This window comes from Apodemus sylvaticus, chromosome 3 (assembly GCF_947179515.1).
Source record: "Apodemus sylvaticus chromosome 3, mApoSyl1.1, whole genome shotgun sequence".
In the NCBI taxonomy this organism is placed as follows: Eukaryota; Metazoa; Chordata; class Mammalia; order Rodentia; family Muridae; genus Apodemus; species Apodemus sylvaticus.
Genome location: NC_067474.1, coordinates 80,657,311 through 80,675,030, shown reverse-complemented (window position 1 = coordinate 80,675,030; position 17,720 = coordinate 80,657,311). Strand labels below are relative to the sequence as shown.

Here is a 17,720-nt window from a genome sequence, read left to right as displayed (position 1 = left end):
ATTTACCCTCGATAATGATAATGGCTAATAGTTCTAACTTCCTTTTACTGAAAATTCTCAGAAGCTTTTCATTTTTAACTTAGCTCTTAAGAAAAAGTGCAAAGTGGTTATTATGTGCAGTTAGCAGACATGAAAACTGAGATTCAGTGGTTGGAAGAGTAGCTCAGTTGGTAAAGTACTTATCTGGTCAGAGAGTTGCATCAAAAGCTCCCACATAAAAACCAAAGCCTACATTATCAATTCATGCTTGCAATCCCACCACTAAGAAAACAGAGAAATGGTAGATCATGAGAGCTCAATGACTGGCAATCCTAGATTAATCAGTGAGCTTTGGATCCCAGTGGAAGGAAGACTGTCTCACTGACAACGAAGTGGTAGGCTTTTGAGAAAATACTGGTTGGTCTATGGTTTTCATGTATATGGTCCCTTATGTAGGTACAAGCTCACACACACACACACACACACACACACACACACACACACACACAAGCACTGGGTGCAAGAATGAAGGACAAAAGGAGGAAGAAGGAAGAATGTTTCTGCTGGGCGATGGTGGCACCCACCTGTAATCCCAGCTCTCTGGGAGGCAGAGGTAGGCAGATTTCTGAGTTCGAGGCCAGCCTGGTCTACAGAGTTACAGAGTAAGTTCCAGGACAGCCAGGACTACACAGAGAAACCTTATCTGGTGGGGGGGGGGGGGGGGCGGGGGGACAACCAAAAAAAAAAGGAATGCTTGTCAAAAAACTCAAGTGACTCATTCAAGGACAAATATCCAAGGTCAAATAGACTTAGTGCAAAGTGCATTTCTTCCTTAACTTATGTCTACGCTGTGGTCACCCCAGAACACTGCCCTTCATGCTCATTGTCTCGTCTCAAGGTTATAGTAGGCCACTAGGCTCTGGTTTGTCCCATTTCCCTTCCATAGAATTTTGGACTGAGGCTTTTATTGTGCTGCATACGTGCTGCTCAGGACAAATAACTGACTCTGACAGCATCCACATGGGAGCACCTGCTGCTTTTAGTCCTTCTTTAATCTCTGAGCCGCTCTTGCTCCTTCCATCATCTGTCTTCAGTACTTCTATGCCCCAAAGCAAAACTCAGAATTTGAATATGCAGCTGATGTTGCCTGTCACCTCCTTCCAGACACAGAACAGTGTAATTGCAAAAATTGTTTCATAATCCTCCCCAATTAAGATGCTGACAACCTAATTGGAAAGACCAGGTTGGATTCTTCCTTTGCAGCTAGCTTGCCCTCTTCCTCCTTGTACCCTCAGCCCTGCCCCCTGCAAGCATCCTTACCGCCTTCACTCCATGCTTCCAACTAGAAAATGTCCTCAGCATGGAATGAGACTGTAAAACTCTCCTTTTGGTCATTACTTCACCACTCTTATATTCTGTCAACGAAGCTCTGACCTCATGTGAAGAACTGAGGACAAACAGGCTGTTAAGGCTACAGAAGGAGCTTAAATAGAGCAATGATTAAAGGGTAAATATTTGTCCAGGGAAACTGATGAGCAGAGTGGGCCTGATGGCTATATATAATTGAGACTGGCACAGCCATGAACCAGTACTCCAGGCATTTGACCCTACAGACAAGTGTAGGTTTGAAGAGTACCACTCTTTCTGATCATTCAGAAGTATGGCTCTAAGCACACACACACACACACACACACACACACACACACACACACACACACATGCATACCCACACAAGCATATATATTGCATATACCTGCACATGCACAGACTTAAACACACAAACATACACACTTTCAAGGTGTATAAAGAACAGTGCATACCAGACACCTCAGAGTAAGTTCTTGTCTCCAAGTTTTAGCCTGTCTTCTGAACAATATACACTCTGTGGATCGATGAGATTTACCTAGACACCAATTATAATGTCAAAGAAACACCCAGGAAGACACACACTGGCATAAAGAGTAATTTGAAATTCCAAATTCTTCTTTTTTCATTTCTTCTTTTCTTATAAAAACATACTTTTATTAAACAAATAGACCTTATGGATTATAGTTTTTTGTATTTTAGCCTAGATTTCTTCCCCTGTTCCCTGAAACATTCTCTTGGCACTAGATTTGTATGATCTTCCCTAAAATGCCACAGGCCAGGCACCACATTCCCAGCTTAGGCAAAACCTCCAATTAAAATCAGCAGGGAGGTTGCTTGAATTAGGAATCCCAGCCAGGGCTCCCCAGCCGGATGGTTCAGAATGGGAGATGTGAGCCTTTAAACAACGGATGGGAAGCCCTGGGTGGCAAAGCCTCTGTCCTCCAAATGACAAGGGACTCATGCTGTGTCTCTGGGAGACCTGTCAGGTTGCCAGAACATCCTGGCTGTGGCAAAGACAGGACCCACAGGGAAGCAGCTGAGATGTCCCCAGGAATCTGAGAGTGGTTTATATCCACTATGTGGTTTAGAGGGCGTGCGATATATACTGTGATCATTGAGAGTATGCCGAAATTATATTTAGAAATCTTGAACTCTGGCCATGTCTATGCTTTGTGACCATGGATGAGTGACAGTCCTTCTCTGGCTTCAACACCCTTATCACTGACATGGAAATCAGAAACAAATCCTACCTCAAGTTGGTGATGGGAGGATGAAGAGATAACTGTCATGACCTAGGAGGTACTAAAATGCATTTACTGTCCATCACATCAACAGAGGGGCAGTGGCAGTCAGTTCTAAACATGAGGAAAATGGGCTTTTAATTTGAATGACTTTTCTTAAAAGTTCTTTGCTATTGTGGTCCAACCTACTTTATCTGAAGCCATTGTGAGTGCTAATAGATCAAGTACCAGATTTTTTTTCCACTTTAGAAGTTAACTTGCAGCTTCCTGCCCTCCTCTTTACTCTTTTTTTCCTCTTGTTCCCAATCTCTTAGTCCCTGTCCCTCCAGCTCTCTCCTTTCCTCCCTTCATTCCAACCCCCATCAGAATGAATTGAGTATCTCATCCAACAGAAATGCAAATGGAAGAGGCTGTAGCTGGATCCTCAGAGACAGAGAAAAGCATTTTAAAACATGGTCCTTACTGCCTTACACTCACTGCATAACAGTGGGCCTGTGTGAACATTGTGAGACCCTCCCATACAGAACTGGCCTATTAAGCTGTTTCCCTGTCACTGAAGTTGAGACAGCTGTCACTAGCTAGCCTGAGGAATGATATTTATAGATCACAGTCCCTCCTACCCCTGGTGCCCAGCCTCTCCCTGTGCATTCATCAGAGAGGCTCAATTATCTCTAAATGTAAGAGAGTCCCTCAAAGGTTCAGAGGAAGCAAGGGATGTGGTAATAGATTCTTACATGATCAAACTGTTTCCCCATTCATTCATTTGTTTATCTTCTTATGGCTACTTCTTCCTGTTTGTTATCCTTATTGTTTTAATACAGACAATGGTTTATAGCACAAAATATACCCTCAGTAGATATACAAAGTTGGTATTTGAGTAGTATGTTACTTCACCTCTCAAGTCCTCTTCTGTCATACCACTCTGATGACAGGTGACACTCAGGGCAACTGTGCACATGAATACTCCCTATCACCATCCATGCTTCATAGTTGAATAATAACGTTAAGGCATAGAAATCCCTCCATTGGGTTAGGATTCTTCCTCCAATGACATTTTTTATTACTCAAATCAGTGGGTGGAGATGGAGAAGGCATGGGAAATTATTTGGATTAAAGCTGATGCTGAAAGTTGCTTGTATTAAAGAAATCAGTAAATACACAAAACATGGGATGAGCTTATTTTTCAGGCGTCTCCAATGAAGTCATGCAAAGTAACAGGAAGCTCAGTGAAAGTGGGAAATAGGAATCACTGATAACACTGTTCTCTGTGTGTGTTTGTCTCTATCTCTGTCTCTGTCTCTCCATCTCTCCATCTCTCTGTCTCTCCCTCTCTCCGTCTCTGTCTCCCTCTCTGTCTCTCTGTCTGTTTCTGTCTCTGTCTCTGTCTTTCTCTCTCTCTCTTGCTTTTATATAAAACAAAAGGAATAGATCACTAATCTGTGCCCATCCTCTGGTCTCTTCCTTGTCCACATTCTCTGAGTATTGTAACTGATAGTAATTCAACCTCCCCTGAAACTGTTTCTATCCCACCCACTGGTTGTGAGATAAGACATTATGCCCAGTAGCATCCATGTACCCTTCTGCCCATCATTTCCAACATGGAGTCCCTTTCTCCTCTCTGTCACCCCAACATTCCCCTCTGTTTCCTCTTTCCTGGGCCTTGCATTCCTTACACCCCTCCTTCACACCACTTCCCTTCTGCCTCCTCATGCTGTACCATTAATGCCCCCTTTGATACAGCCCACAACCTCACAATTATTCCGAGCTCAGGAGACGCAGGTGCCATGCAGCCTGCTAATGTGTCTCAGAGGGCCTCTGTCCCCAGTCCCTCCTGCCTGACAAGGCTGGAATCCTAATTCCCCAGCAGCCTCCTTGCTTGTAGCAGCATCACCAGGAACTTTCATCTTTTTATTTCCCCCACTGAGGATTCTGAGAGTGCCACTACAATGAAGCATTGACAGGAGGAGTGGGGGCTGTGGTCCTGACAAAGGGTCCCAAAGATGAGACACGAGAAAGGGGGCGCTCTACGGGCTTATAGAATGCCTTGCAGATGGGAACAGAAGCACTCTAAATGGGGTACTGTGCTGTCACTTGGAGAGGGAGTGACAGGGGCAAGTGTGGGCCATTTGAAAGAGGCATTTTGAAATAGAGCTCTTGTCAGATGTAACCACGCAATCACAGCCGCGTGGAGGGCCCCTGCAGCTCACAAAAAATATCAGATGACTCATACCCCAATATTCAGTCAATGTTCTGATTTGGGAGGTGGGAGCCACACAGCTCATTATGATTCTTGCTCCGTTTCCTGAAAGCTGGGCCTGCTGTTCTCCAGGCTGTAATAGGATTGGTCTCACGAACCAGAGACCAGGGAGGCCTGCGGCTGTGTGGGTGGATGGTATGGAAAACTAATACTGCTGTCCTGAGGGGACAGAGAGAAATTTGTTTTCCTTTTTCCTTTTCCCCCCTTTTTGTTAATAAAATGTAAGACGGAAAATATTAATATCCTTTGTTCATTTATTCAGCAAACATAAAGCTAGCTAGGTTGTGTGTTGTGTGCCGAGGAAAGAAAGGCCCTGCCTGCTAAACCTGAGAGACTGGGGGAGAAACCAGGGATGAGACAAAAAATTCAAGCACAATGCCTTGCGGTGTTTTCAGGGAGGATAGTTTTTCCTTTTTTCTTTTATCATATTCGGGATGGAGGGGTGGTTCTGTGGATTAAATAGGTAGACAGTTTCAAGAAGCTAATTATTCCACCATTTTTCTCAGCTGATAAGTAACTCATTTAAATCCCAAGTCAGCCAAGCAGCCATTTCAACAGTATCCATTTTCAAATGGCTACAACAAAATGGCTTCTTTTAGACTTCAGAGCATACCAGAGAGTGTCTCAGGACCTTCAAAGGAAGAGCATATTCTCTGAGATATGAGCACTGTGTACTTTTACATGCTTTTTTTATGTATATAATTGCTGTATCCTAGACTTTTCTCAGCAGTTTAAATATATCTTCTCAGCATCCCTGTGCCAGCCACTTGAGACAGACTTTATTATCCCCATTTTAGCAAAGAATAGTAAGGATTTAAGAGATGTAATGACTCATTCCCAGTTCCAGGATAGGTTTGGTTTTTGTGTTGTTTTTTTTTTTCTCTGACTTCAGTTCTATTTGAACCAACAATGTCCTCGCTCTTCACCTTGGAATGTCCTATCTCCCTACTGGCTTCGGGGGGTTATGATTTTTGTGATTTTAAGGCAAGAGAATTGCTGGAACAGTCAGATGGCTAACACATCCCACCACAGGTGCAAATGAGCTTTTTTTCTCATTCTCATAGTGCTGGAAGACCATGAACTATGAGCTATCATCATCATCATCATCATCATAATCTGTGTCATCACAAATCTTGCCTGTGGTCCTAAAACATTTTATTTAAGACTTTTAAAAATTTAGACTGATAGATAATGCCCAAACAAAAGTTGATGTGCCAGGGGACTTCACTTCTTTATGGTCATATGGTCCATCAGTTCCCCTTGGAGCTTCTGTATTCATGCTTATAAAATAAACCTGACAATCCTTTTGCAGGAAGAACAAGAGCTGAATTTGACTAAGCCTTAGTACCTACCAAATTTGGAGGTATACTTCATACAAAAATTTGAATAATCCTTACAACAATCCTAAGGACAGGTAGGAGGACTAAGTGGGAAAGCTAAGAAAACCGCCCACTGTCAACTCTGTTTAAGAACAGAAGAACTCCTAGAGCTCTCAGGGACTAAACAACCAACCAAAGAGTACATATGGAAGGACCAGCTACATATGTAGCAGAGGCTGGCCTTTTCAGACATCAATGAGAGGAGAGGTCCTTGGTCCTGTGAAGGCTCGATGCCCCAGTGTAGGGGAATGCCAGGACAAAAACTGAGAGTGGATGGGTTGGTGAGCAGGGGTATGGGAGATGGGATAGGGGGTTTTGGGAGGGGAAATGAGGAAAGGGGATAACAGTTGAAGTGTAAATAAAGAAAATATAGAAGAAGAAGAAGAAGAAGAAGAAGAAGAAGAAGAAGAAGAAGAAGAAGAAGAAGAAGAAGAAGAAGAAGAGGAAGAGGAAGAGGAAGAGGAAGAGGAAGAGGAAGAGGAAGAGGAAGAGGAAGAGGAAGAGGAAGAGGAAGAAGAGGAAGAAGAGGAAGAAGAGGAAGAAGAGGAAGAAGAGGAAGAAGAGGAAGAAGAGGAAGAAGAGGAAGAAGAGGAAGAAGAGGAAGAAGAAGAAGAAGAAGAAGAAGAAGAAGAAGAAGAAGAAGAAGAAGAAGAAGAAGAAGAAGAAGAAGAAGAAGAAGAGAAGAACCAGGATTTTTTTCCATTTGCCTGTGAAGCCTGAATCTCAAGTCATTGTCTGGGTGTTGTTGGTAGGCTCAAGTGAGAGACTGGGCATAAAAATGCCTGTGCATGGTAAAGACTGGGGGACAGATATGCAGGAATATTTGTAGCATGGAGAACAGCCAATAGGTGACTTCCAAAGAAACGAGGAAAAATGAAAGACCTCTGGGCTGACAGCTTTACATATTTTTATGTATTCTTCTGCTGGTTCTTATTGGTTCATGGATCTGTCTTCTTTAAAATGTTGTATCGCCTGGAATCTGGGTATAAACACTGGTAGCATTCATGGCATGGATAGGCAATGTGGAGGGGTTTTAGAAACACAGTTTGCAATAGAAATGCCATACAATTGAGAATTTAGAACTCTGGACAACTGAGGAACATCTATCTTTATTGTATGCTATGAAAAGCCACTCTGAGAATCATATCAAATGATCCATATAGAAGTACTACCTGACTTCTAGAATATGATGCAATGGAGCTTATTTTAGTTGACAGGGTTCGGCATGCCACAACTTCATAAGTGGAAGGTGTGGAATCCTCTGGAGTTGACATAAAAAATACAAATTAGGGGCTGGAGAGATGGCTCAGCAGTGAAGAGCACTGACTGTTCTTCCAGAGGTCCTGAGTTCAAATCCCAGCAACCACATGCTGGCTCACAACCATCTGTAATGAGATCTGATGCCCTCTTCTGGTGTGCCCGAAGACAGCTACACTGTACTTACATAAAATAAATAAATAAATCTTTAAAAAATTTTTAAAATACAAATTAAAAAATATGATAGAAAGAAAGAAGGAAGAAAGGAAGAAATGAAGAAAGAAAGAAAGAAAGAAAGAAAGAAGCCATAGAGGTTCACAAATCTTGCCCATGTGAGACGTTTCTTGATTTGTTCTCTCCAGAAAGAGTATTTGTGCTCAGAAAATTTATTCCCTAACACAAATTTCTCAGTGCCTATTTTATAATGGAATAGCTAGAGATAGATGAATATCCTAATAATTAGTAAGATGCCTCCTTTTTATAGATATTCACAAAGAATGTTAGTTGTGTAAAGTACAAATTAATATAGCAGCTTTAAGACATTATGCTGAATGACAATTTATTTATTAATATATATTCACTCGACATTCTCTTATATTTTATTTGCTTACCAATTAGGCTAGACTGGCTTTCAAATGAGTCTCTGGGATCCTTTCTCTGCCCACCAAAATCTGAGATTATAAGTCTGGGCCAGTCACCATGCCTACTTTTTCTACATGCATATTGGGAATTAAATTTAGGTCCTCATACTTGTGTTGCAAGCATTTCACTAAACCATAATTCTATTCTCCCCTTTTCGTTCTTTGGGAAGCTCCAACTTGCATGGTCAGTTTTACAATGTGCCTCATAATCCTATTGATGGTAGCTAACTTTTCCCATTTTTCTTCTTTTTCACAGGACAATTCAGCAGTGGCTTGCAAGGGTCCAGTCACTTCTCTACTGCAATGAGAATGGGTTCTGGGGAACCTTCCTGGAAAGCCAGAGGAGTTGTGTGTGCCATGGTAGCACCACACTGTGTCAGCGCCCTATCCCATGCATCATAGGTGGAAACAACAGCTGTGCCATGTGCAGCCTGGCTAACATCTCACTCTGTGGCTCCTGCAATAAGGGCTACAAGCTGTATAGAGGCCGCTGTGAACCACAAAACGTGGACTCTGAGCGGAGTGAGCAGTTCATCAGCTTTGAGACCGACCTGGATTTCCAGGACTTGGAACTGAAGTACCTGTTGCAGAAGATGGATTCACGCCTCTATGTCCACACTACATTCATCAGCAATGAGATTCGCCTGGATACATTCTTTGACCCTCGGTGGCGCAAGCGCATGTCCCTAACTCTCAAAAGCAACAAGAACCGCATGGATTTTATCCACATGGTGATCGGCATGTCCATGCGTATCTGCCAGATGCGCAACAGCAGCCTGGACCCTATGTTCTTTGTGTATGTCAATCCCTTCAGTGGGAGCCATTCAGAAGGCTGGAACATGCCTTTTGGGGAATTTGGCTATCCACGTTGGGAGAAGATCCGTCTGCAAAACAGCCAATGCTACAATTGGACTCTCTTGCTGGGCAATCGGTGGAAAACTTTTTTCGAGACTGTCCATATCTACCTACGTAGTCGGACTCGGCTACCCACCCAACGCAATGAGACTGGCCAGGGCCCGGTGGACCTGTCAGATCCCTCCAAAAGGCAGTTCTACATCAAGATCTCTGATGTGCAGGTGTTCGGGTACAGCCTGAGGTTCAATGCTGACCTCCTCCGAAGTGCCGTGCAACAGGTGAACCAATCCTATACACAGGGAGGTCAGTTCTATTCCTCCTCATCCGTGATGCTTCTCATGTTGGACATTCGGGACAGAATTAACCGCCTGGCCCCTCCTGTGGCCCCAGGAAAACCCCAGCTGGACTTGTTTTCCTGTATGCTGAAGCACCGCCTGAAGCTGACCAATAGTGAGATTATCAGGGTGAATCATGCCTTGGACCTCTACAACACCGAGATCCTCAAACAGTCTGACCAGATGACAGCCAAACTCTGCTAACCCGGGACACTTTGCCATGGACTTTCCCTTCTGTTGTACACATACAACAGAACAAAACAAAGCAAAACAAAATAAAACACACAAACACACATACACACACATACACGAATTTGTAAAATGTAATTAGTATTCAAAGGAAAGGAGGGGAAAAAAACTTCATTTGTTGGAAGCTAAAGTGTTCTAGCAACTGTATAAAACCATGGGGCATGTCTCTTACTTCTATATTCTGTCATGAAGAAGGGTCTCAGAATTTTGTGAAGCTTTGAGTTGGTGGCTTCTTTGGCCTCAGGTGCTGTGTAAGGGGGGAGAGGGGGAGAGCATATGCAATGAGTTGTAAAGACCTCTGCTGTGCAGGTGCTAAGATTAAACACTACAAGAGAGAGAAAGAGATATATGTAATGTACCTCTGACACTGCCATTTTTCCTTGTGAGAGGAAATGGACGTAGATAAAGAAGATATTTCTTCGGTTAAGATTTCTTCCCTCTTTATGCTTAATTCTTTGTGCTTCTTTTGACGCTCTGCTGCGGATGTTGGGGGTGGGGTGGGGGCAGGTGCAACAACACTGCAATCTTACCCATATGACTTCCTTACCTGTCAATAAACTTAACCTAAAAGAAAATGGTCCTTAGGTAGGGTTTGGAGAACACAAACTGACACAATCATAGAAGTCAGTAACCTTAGATATTAGCTCTTTAAAGTCCTTAGTTTAGAAATGAGGGTCAAAGGGAAGCAGCATGCTCATGAACACCCCTATAATAATTTGAATCTGTCCCATAAGAATTGAATCAGATCTTCTTATGCCCTTGCTAATACACATTCTTTCTCAGCACTCCAAACACTTTGATATTTTCTGCTTCAAAAATTTTTAACAAAGGGTAAAAGATTTCTCTATTCAAGATTGTGTTTGATAATGGTTTTCCTACTGTAAAGAAAAACTTTTCACCTACTTTCTCAGAAGAGAAATATAGTACCATATTGTTCAGAAATGCTTTCCTAGTAGAGATAGTTAATTTGCGTATAGCCCATGACTAAGTAATAATAGTAATAATAGAAGTTTTGGAGTATATGGAGTGTATAAGTCTTCCCACATACATCTTTTATTTCTTTTGGATTAATTTATACTACACAAGCACAGTGAACATGTGTCAAGGTTTTGACACACATGCATATACAGTATATACACTAGGCCTTCTTATGAGGGATTTGGGTTTAGTAGAATGAGTGACTGAAGAAGGCAGGCTCATTCCAAAGTTTTTCAGAATATTTGTGATGACTATGTTTATTAGCCTTAGGAGCTAGCTCAGCATTTAGGTGGTACTTGCAAGAAGTATTCGTCTGATATCTGCATCCTCATTCGCATATTTGGAGTAAAATACAGAAACATCGAAGTGTACAGTAGAAAACAGAGGTTCTCCAGTCTGTGTCATCAGTGTTCACTGAATGCCTGCTTAGGCAAGAAACTGCTTGCCTCTATTTTCCACTTTCCATGAATGCTGCTTTCACCAAACAGAAGTAATCATTCCCATTTCAGATTATGTTATAAAAGCTAGCTGATGAGTCCTTACCCCACCACACACTGACTTGACCTCTATTATGTGCTCTCATACATCCTTCATAGTATCTTCTTCTGCAGCCTAGATGGCGTGTGACCAGCACACCCATCCATGATAGCTGAAAGTGAAAATGAAGGTGAGCTTCCATTTACAAAGTGGGAATTTTCTGGTTTATTTACATAAAGGTGAAGGGGAAAATGCTTTTCCTAAGATAGCATATTAAACTTTTAATAATCTCATTTTTGTATGAATTAACATACATTTACATTTTATGCTACCTACAACACACTTGCATAGGTTTTCAAACCTCAGTGTTAGAAAGAGTCATTTAGTTGGGAAATCTTTTATGTCAAGGATTGCATTATACAATATCCCTAGAGCATAAGCAGATCCAGGCACTCATCAAACAATCTTTAAGCATCTAGTAAATGAATGAAATTGTCAAAAATATAAATAATGTAAGAAACAGCCATGTTTTATGCCATTCATATTATATATATAAATTATATATATTATATATTTTATTGTTATATTATATAATATATAATATTATATATATATTTGAGGAACACCCAGATGAGTATCTTGATAGAGTCAGGTATGCAGAGAGGAGCCCTGAGGAAGCTATAACTCAGCTTGGCAGTCTGAAAAATAAAGACTCTATAGAAAGAATAGGTCCGCTGTCAGTATTAGAAAATGGTTAAAAGTTAGACAAGTGGAAGGAACATAATGACCAGATAAAGGGTGAAAAGAAAACAGAAATATATAAATTTAACTTTTATAAAGCAATTCTGTACTAGCCACAATAATGACTTTTAAAAGTTTCATTTTTAAATGAAACCCTTTCTAGAGGAGCAAAAGTATTGATTCTATAGGGAAAATAGAAACAAACATCAACAATGATCATGACCTAAACAATTTCCAGACTGGTTACCTTCAGCTCATTTTCTTTCCTCCTTTATCTCCAACTTCCAAGGACTACCTCCTATCTGCTATATGAGATCCTCTTGCAAAGTACAGAGCTTTGAAGATTGCTAGGCAGTCCTCATCTTCACAACACTAGTACCCCATCCTCTTCACAATGGTGTTAGGACCTTCAATAGAAAGTCCTCACCAGTCTTCACCAAAACTATGTTTGGGAAGAGTCACTTCCCGTTCACCTTGGAAGTACCGAGTCAGTCATTTCACCTTGGAGATACATTCAGTGCTTGGTGTTGAAAGGTTATGGGAATATAGGAAATTTCAAGAGGAAAAATTAAATTACTAAAATATATTCTATGTGAAGAGAAAAACACTTTGCACAGATGATGCAAAACAATACTGTAAAGTTCCATTGTCTCTTGCTTCAGTCTGACTCTGAGCCCTTTGACCTAAAATTGTCCCTTCTAAATGCAAGGAAGCGAATCTGGAAGACTTTGAGTAGGATTTTAATTCAATTAGTATTTTACCATTTTGATGCAGCAACTGAGGACCTACAGCCTCTGATTAATATGCTGATGCTAAGACACAAGAGTGAACAGAATGCCCATTTGGATAAGGCTTGGCAGCAAAGCATGTCATCACCATGGAAACCACAGAAAACCATTAATTAGCTATCAAATAAAATCATTGGAAAATTCTAGACCATAGCATATCTGCCCTCTGTAAAGGAAAGGGCAAGGAGAGGGTCGCACTAACAGTAAGTCTCTCTTTAGAGATTACAGTAGTTATCCAGAGACTATACCTAATGTGAAAGAAATGTTGGTCTGTAAAACTAATAAACACAAAAATAATCATACTTTGAGGTTATTCTAGTAGAATAATAAAATCTCTTATATTCCTTCTTTGGTTGTCTAAACTAAAATAAAATGATCTTAATGATTCATAATTTATCCTATTCACTTTTCCCTGAGAAGAAAATTATCATAATGTAAATATGGATCCACTAGATGGTGATAAATGATCAAGAGAAGATGTCAAAGCACCAAAGGGGGAGGTGTGAGTAATTGTTACTGTCACAGAGGCAGAAGAAATCACTTACCAGTTACTAAAGGAAAATATAAAACATTAAGACAGTAAAGGAGAAAATCAAAATAGGCAGCTATAAAAACAGACAGCAAGACAAACTTTTTAGGCAGACAATATTAACTATAATTAGATAAAATTGATCTGTTAAATAGTATTTGTCAGATTACCAGTTATTAATTAAAAACTAAACATCAAGTTAGAAGATAAAGGAATGAGAAAAAAATATGGTAGAGAAAAGACCAGTAAAGAAAGTAGATGCTACATTGTTAATGGCTGTCAAGAGAATTCAAAGAAATATGTATTATTAGCATAAAAATAGTCACTTTATTAAGAAGAATAGAAATACAATTAAACACATACAAAGAAGATGCTTAGTATTAAAGGAACATTTTAATATAGTTGAAATTTCAGCAATAAGGAATTATGCAAAAAGGTATTTTTTTAGTTTTTATAACTGACTGTGTGCTTCGTGCCCTTTTCATTTTCTCAAAATGAAAGGTCATCTAGGATAATCACCTAACCCGTACAAGAATCTTCCTTGTGGAATTTCTGCTAATTGATTACCCAAAGCACAGGCTTGGGGTTTATATTTATTCTTTGCAATTGTCACTGCCCTGTTTCTCTCTACTATCATCATCATCATCATCATCATCTTACTCAAAGGGATTTTTGTAGCTATGGATCAGTCAAATTCCTTTATGATTATAGTGATCTCAGCTTGAGTGGAGGTTATTTTCTCCCTTCCACTTATGTAGAATCAGCAGCTACTGACTTATAAGCCTAAAAATTCTGGAGAAAATGGGCACTTGTAGGACCTCTACTATCTTGGTGTTGTTCTGTTCAAACCAGCATCAAAGGGTGAACTTACAAATACAGTCATTCTTTACCCCCCCCCAGCACCTGATCTTTAAGAATACTGAGACAAGGTACTATCCTGAGACAAATACACTATCTTGTCTTGCCAAACCTTCCCTACTCAATAAGCTTACAGATCAAGAAGAATGAAAGAACGCAATAGGCTAGACACGAATCAAGGATAAGGAAGTCATCTCAATATTTATGCAGACTTTTCAGATTGCCAAAGGAAATATGAAACTTTATTTGCACAGGTACAAGTACGTTTTTGGGAGACATAAAGGCTTTGGTCCTTTTTGTAATAAAAATGTACAACTGCATATTTACTTTTGAGCAACATTTCTATGACCCCTTGAGTTACTCTTGAGGATTCTGGAATGCTCAAATACAAAACTTGAATCAATATCTCTGACCAATTTTCCACTATACATTAGTTCTCTATTGACTCACTGAAGCACAATTTGTTCTAAGACAACATGTGAGTTCATGTAGTATATGTGAGATCATCTTTACGTCTCTTCTTGGTTACTAAAGTATGGACCAGTTGACAGGAATGGTAGTATTATTACTTTAATGAAAATCAGCATGTTCTAGATCCAAATGCATTACATTAATTTGTTCTTTGAAAGCACTAGCTAAATAAAGGATTATTGCATCAAAAAAACCCAGTAATTTGAGAAGAGGCTAAGAAATAAAGATGTGATATTATATCAGAGACAGAGCCGAACTCACAAGCCCAGTACAAGGGAGAGCATGATACATCAGAGGTGATTGCTAAAAGTACAAAAGAAAAATTTCCTTACGTCCCTTGGCAGGAGCAAACTGACCCTAAGTATTACAAGTTGAGATTCTTCCTGAGTTAGTATCTGATCTTCAAAGGCAAAATTTCTTACTTGGAGGACATTCTCAAATGTTCTTTTCCACTAAATGTCACCACTAAAGCTCTCCTGTCTTGGTCACACTTCCAATGGAACCATTCCCCTGACGGAAAAAGAAAAGGCGCTTTGATACAATGTTGAGATAGGGCTTGAATATAAGAATTGCTGATCTGAAAGCCTAAGTTATGGTGTTGCTCTAATAAAAGATGTCTGTGTTTCCTGAGTCCAGCCATTCCCACAATCTTGGACAGCAATAGAAAATTGGTATAAGTCTGTCACATACCTGGGTAAATGAGAAAATTATAGTCATCTTATAAATTAGAGGATGATTATAAATACTGCCAAGTATTGCTTAATTACATGGTGTTATCATACAGCACATAATTACCAATTAATAATAATAATGTCACCTGATATTTTGTTGGTGCACAAAAGGACTCTAAAGTTACTGGTTTCACCCAAGTGATAGATTTTTTCCCTAAATTATCAATTGCCTACAAAACCAAAAAGAAAATTTCCAAGTTAGTGATTTTACCACCTTCTTAACAATATTCTTAACATGAGAAAAATCACAAAGAATTCAGAACAGTAGCTAGAAGTGCTGACTTAGAGTTGAAAAGCAAGCCTGGAGCTCTGCTATTTATTAGCTTTGGAGCTTAAATGATATATTTAGACTCTCTCTGATTCAATTTCTTCTGTAGAAAGGAGATTCTTAATAGGACTTCTCTAACCTGGTTGCTTTGAGAATTAAGCATTTTTTAAGAATACCAAGACAAACTAGCATATAAGAAGCCTATCTATTTGGTAAATAAATGCTGTAAAATACAATTTAGAAAGCAGTGCATATTAATATAATAAAAGCTGTAATCATTTCAGCTCACTTTACAAACTAAGTACAACAGTATGGGCTTCCTGCAGGTTACTTATGCATTAATACATTTAAACAGCTATAGCACAGTAGTAAAACTGAGTAATTTTTAACCATAGAAATATATTTTTCATCCATGTGGAAGTTTTGAAGTCCAAGATAAGTCATCAGTAGTTTTGTTGTCTGGTGTAGAGATGGAAATTTTCTTCTAGATGGTACATCCTACATGTCTTCATATGGTGAAGGATCAAAGGACATTCTTGCAAACCTCTTTTAGAAAAACATTAATCTCCATGATAAGAGAATTCTCACAAATTAACAACTTCCCATGGCCCCAAAGTATGTAATGGGACACAGAAGTTCTGTTTGTTGGAGGAGCATTGACATGGTCAAGATGAAATGCTGCGTAACTCCATAGGAAGTTGAATCTTACTATCAACTTAGTCTTAAAACATATTTTGCCTATCTTTCCACGAATAATAATGTTATTATAATCTCTCATTGTTTAAAAATGTGGTTTTAACTATACAAGACTACATTCATTGCAACACTAAATCCAAATCAGATGTACAACAATATGACCTGAAGAAACTGACCAAACTCTAAAAAGCTCCACTTCTTTATCACAGAATCACTAAGTTCTTCCCTAAGCCATAGTCTTAAATTCACTAGTGCCAGAATCATTCAGTTTCAGCAGGATCCCATGAAAGAGCACACTGCCTGGGGCCGGTTTACCATCTGAAAGAGCGCTCTCTGGCTCAGAGCCCAGATGTACTTCTTGCTCCATCTCCAGAAGCTTAGGAAGACTACTCCAGCAAGGGCTACTCCATCTATAACAAAAGAAATCACTGTGTTTGTAGCTTTTCCATAGAAAGAACAGTAGCAGGGTATTGAAATTAGGAGGCTGTATGTAGTGGCATGGGTAAACTGAAGTCAGGAAATGAAAAATTTCATCTAGTCCCTGAAGATATGAAATATAAAAGGAGCGTTTGGTGATTTGGACACATTCCCCTATTTCGATAATAAATATTGATTCAGATCCAAGGCTTCAGAACACACACCTCAGACTCATCCTATGTGATCAGATATAGAGAGGGGGTATCTTTAGAATACAGAATACCTTGACTTATATAGACAGAGACTCTGTGAGGATGTCAACATCAATCAACTCCCTGATATTACACTATTTCCACTTATAATTTCTATCTCACGATTCCCAAAGTTACAGAATTACCATTGTTGGTCATAAAATAAACACCACTTCTTTCTCTTCCAAAAGCATTAAAACTTGGATAAATCAAATAAAGACACTATATTATGATCCAGGTTTTGAGATATTTATAACAGTGTCACTTAATGTATGAACATTTTTGAAAGGGGAATATAAATGTCACTATTATCCCAATGAATGGCTTACCACCACGAATAATGACAGAAAATTAATCTCTGGAAACCATAAGGTAAAATGTTAAGGGCCAATTCCAACAAGCTGTATTCTGTCCTCCATACATGTGTCATGCCAAACACATGTACATGTACATTTACATTCACACATAAAACACAAATAAAAATTAAAACATCTTACAAGCACTCTCAAGTTTTATAGGGTCATTGTCAGTCAGCTGCGCTTCAGAAAATTGGATTCTGTACACACTGACAAAAGAAGAGAAAAGAACATAATTTTATAAGCAACTACAATGTCTCAGATATGTATCTTATTTATTCTTTAGAAACTCCTAAATAATCATTATTCTCATCATACAGGTAATGAAATCACAGCAACTAAAATTAGTTAGATGCAATTTTACAGCTTAAGATACCTACTAAATACTTAGATATAAAGGTTTTGAGGCATAAAGGGTTTTTGTTGGCATCCTTTGTAAATAAGATTATTATTGATGGCTATTTGATTCCTGTGTATTTCTGTATCTTTATATTTCACCTGAGCATAATAACTTCTGCCTTGCCAAATTGTCATTGGATATCTCTTTGCTTATAATTCCTCTCAATCTCTCACAGGAAGGAATTAGTGCTGTCAGAAC

At 39.5% G+C, this 17,720-nt stretch overlaps 1 protein-coding gene across 1 annotated transcript in view; it reads left to right on the top strand.

Annotated features, from left to right (window-relative positions):
- Brinp1 (BMP/retinoic acid inducible neural specific 1) overlaps positions 1-9,988 on the top strand; it is a 140,725-nt gene extending 130,737 nt beyond the window's left edge. Inside the window, exon 7 of the mRNA XM_052175513.1 lies at positions 8,379-9,988. Within this exon, the coding sequence (XP_052031473.1) occupies positions 8,379-9,516 (1,138 nt within the window). The 3' untranslated portion in view covers positions 9,517-9,988. The remainder of the gene's footprint in view (positions 1-8,378) is intronic.
- The last annotated feature ends 7,732 nt before the right edge of the window (positions 9,989-17,720 follow it).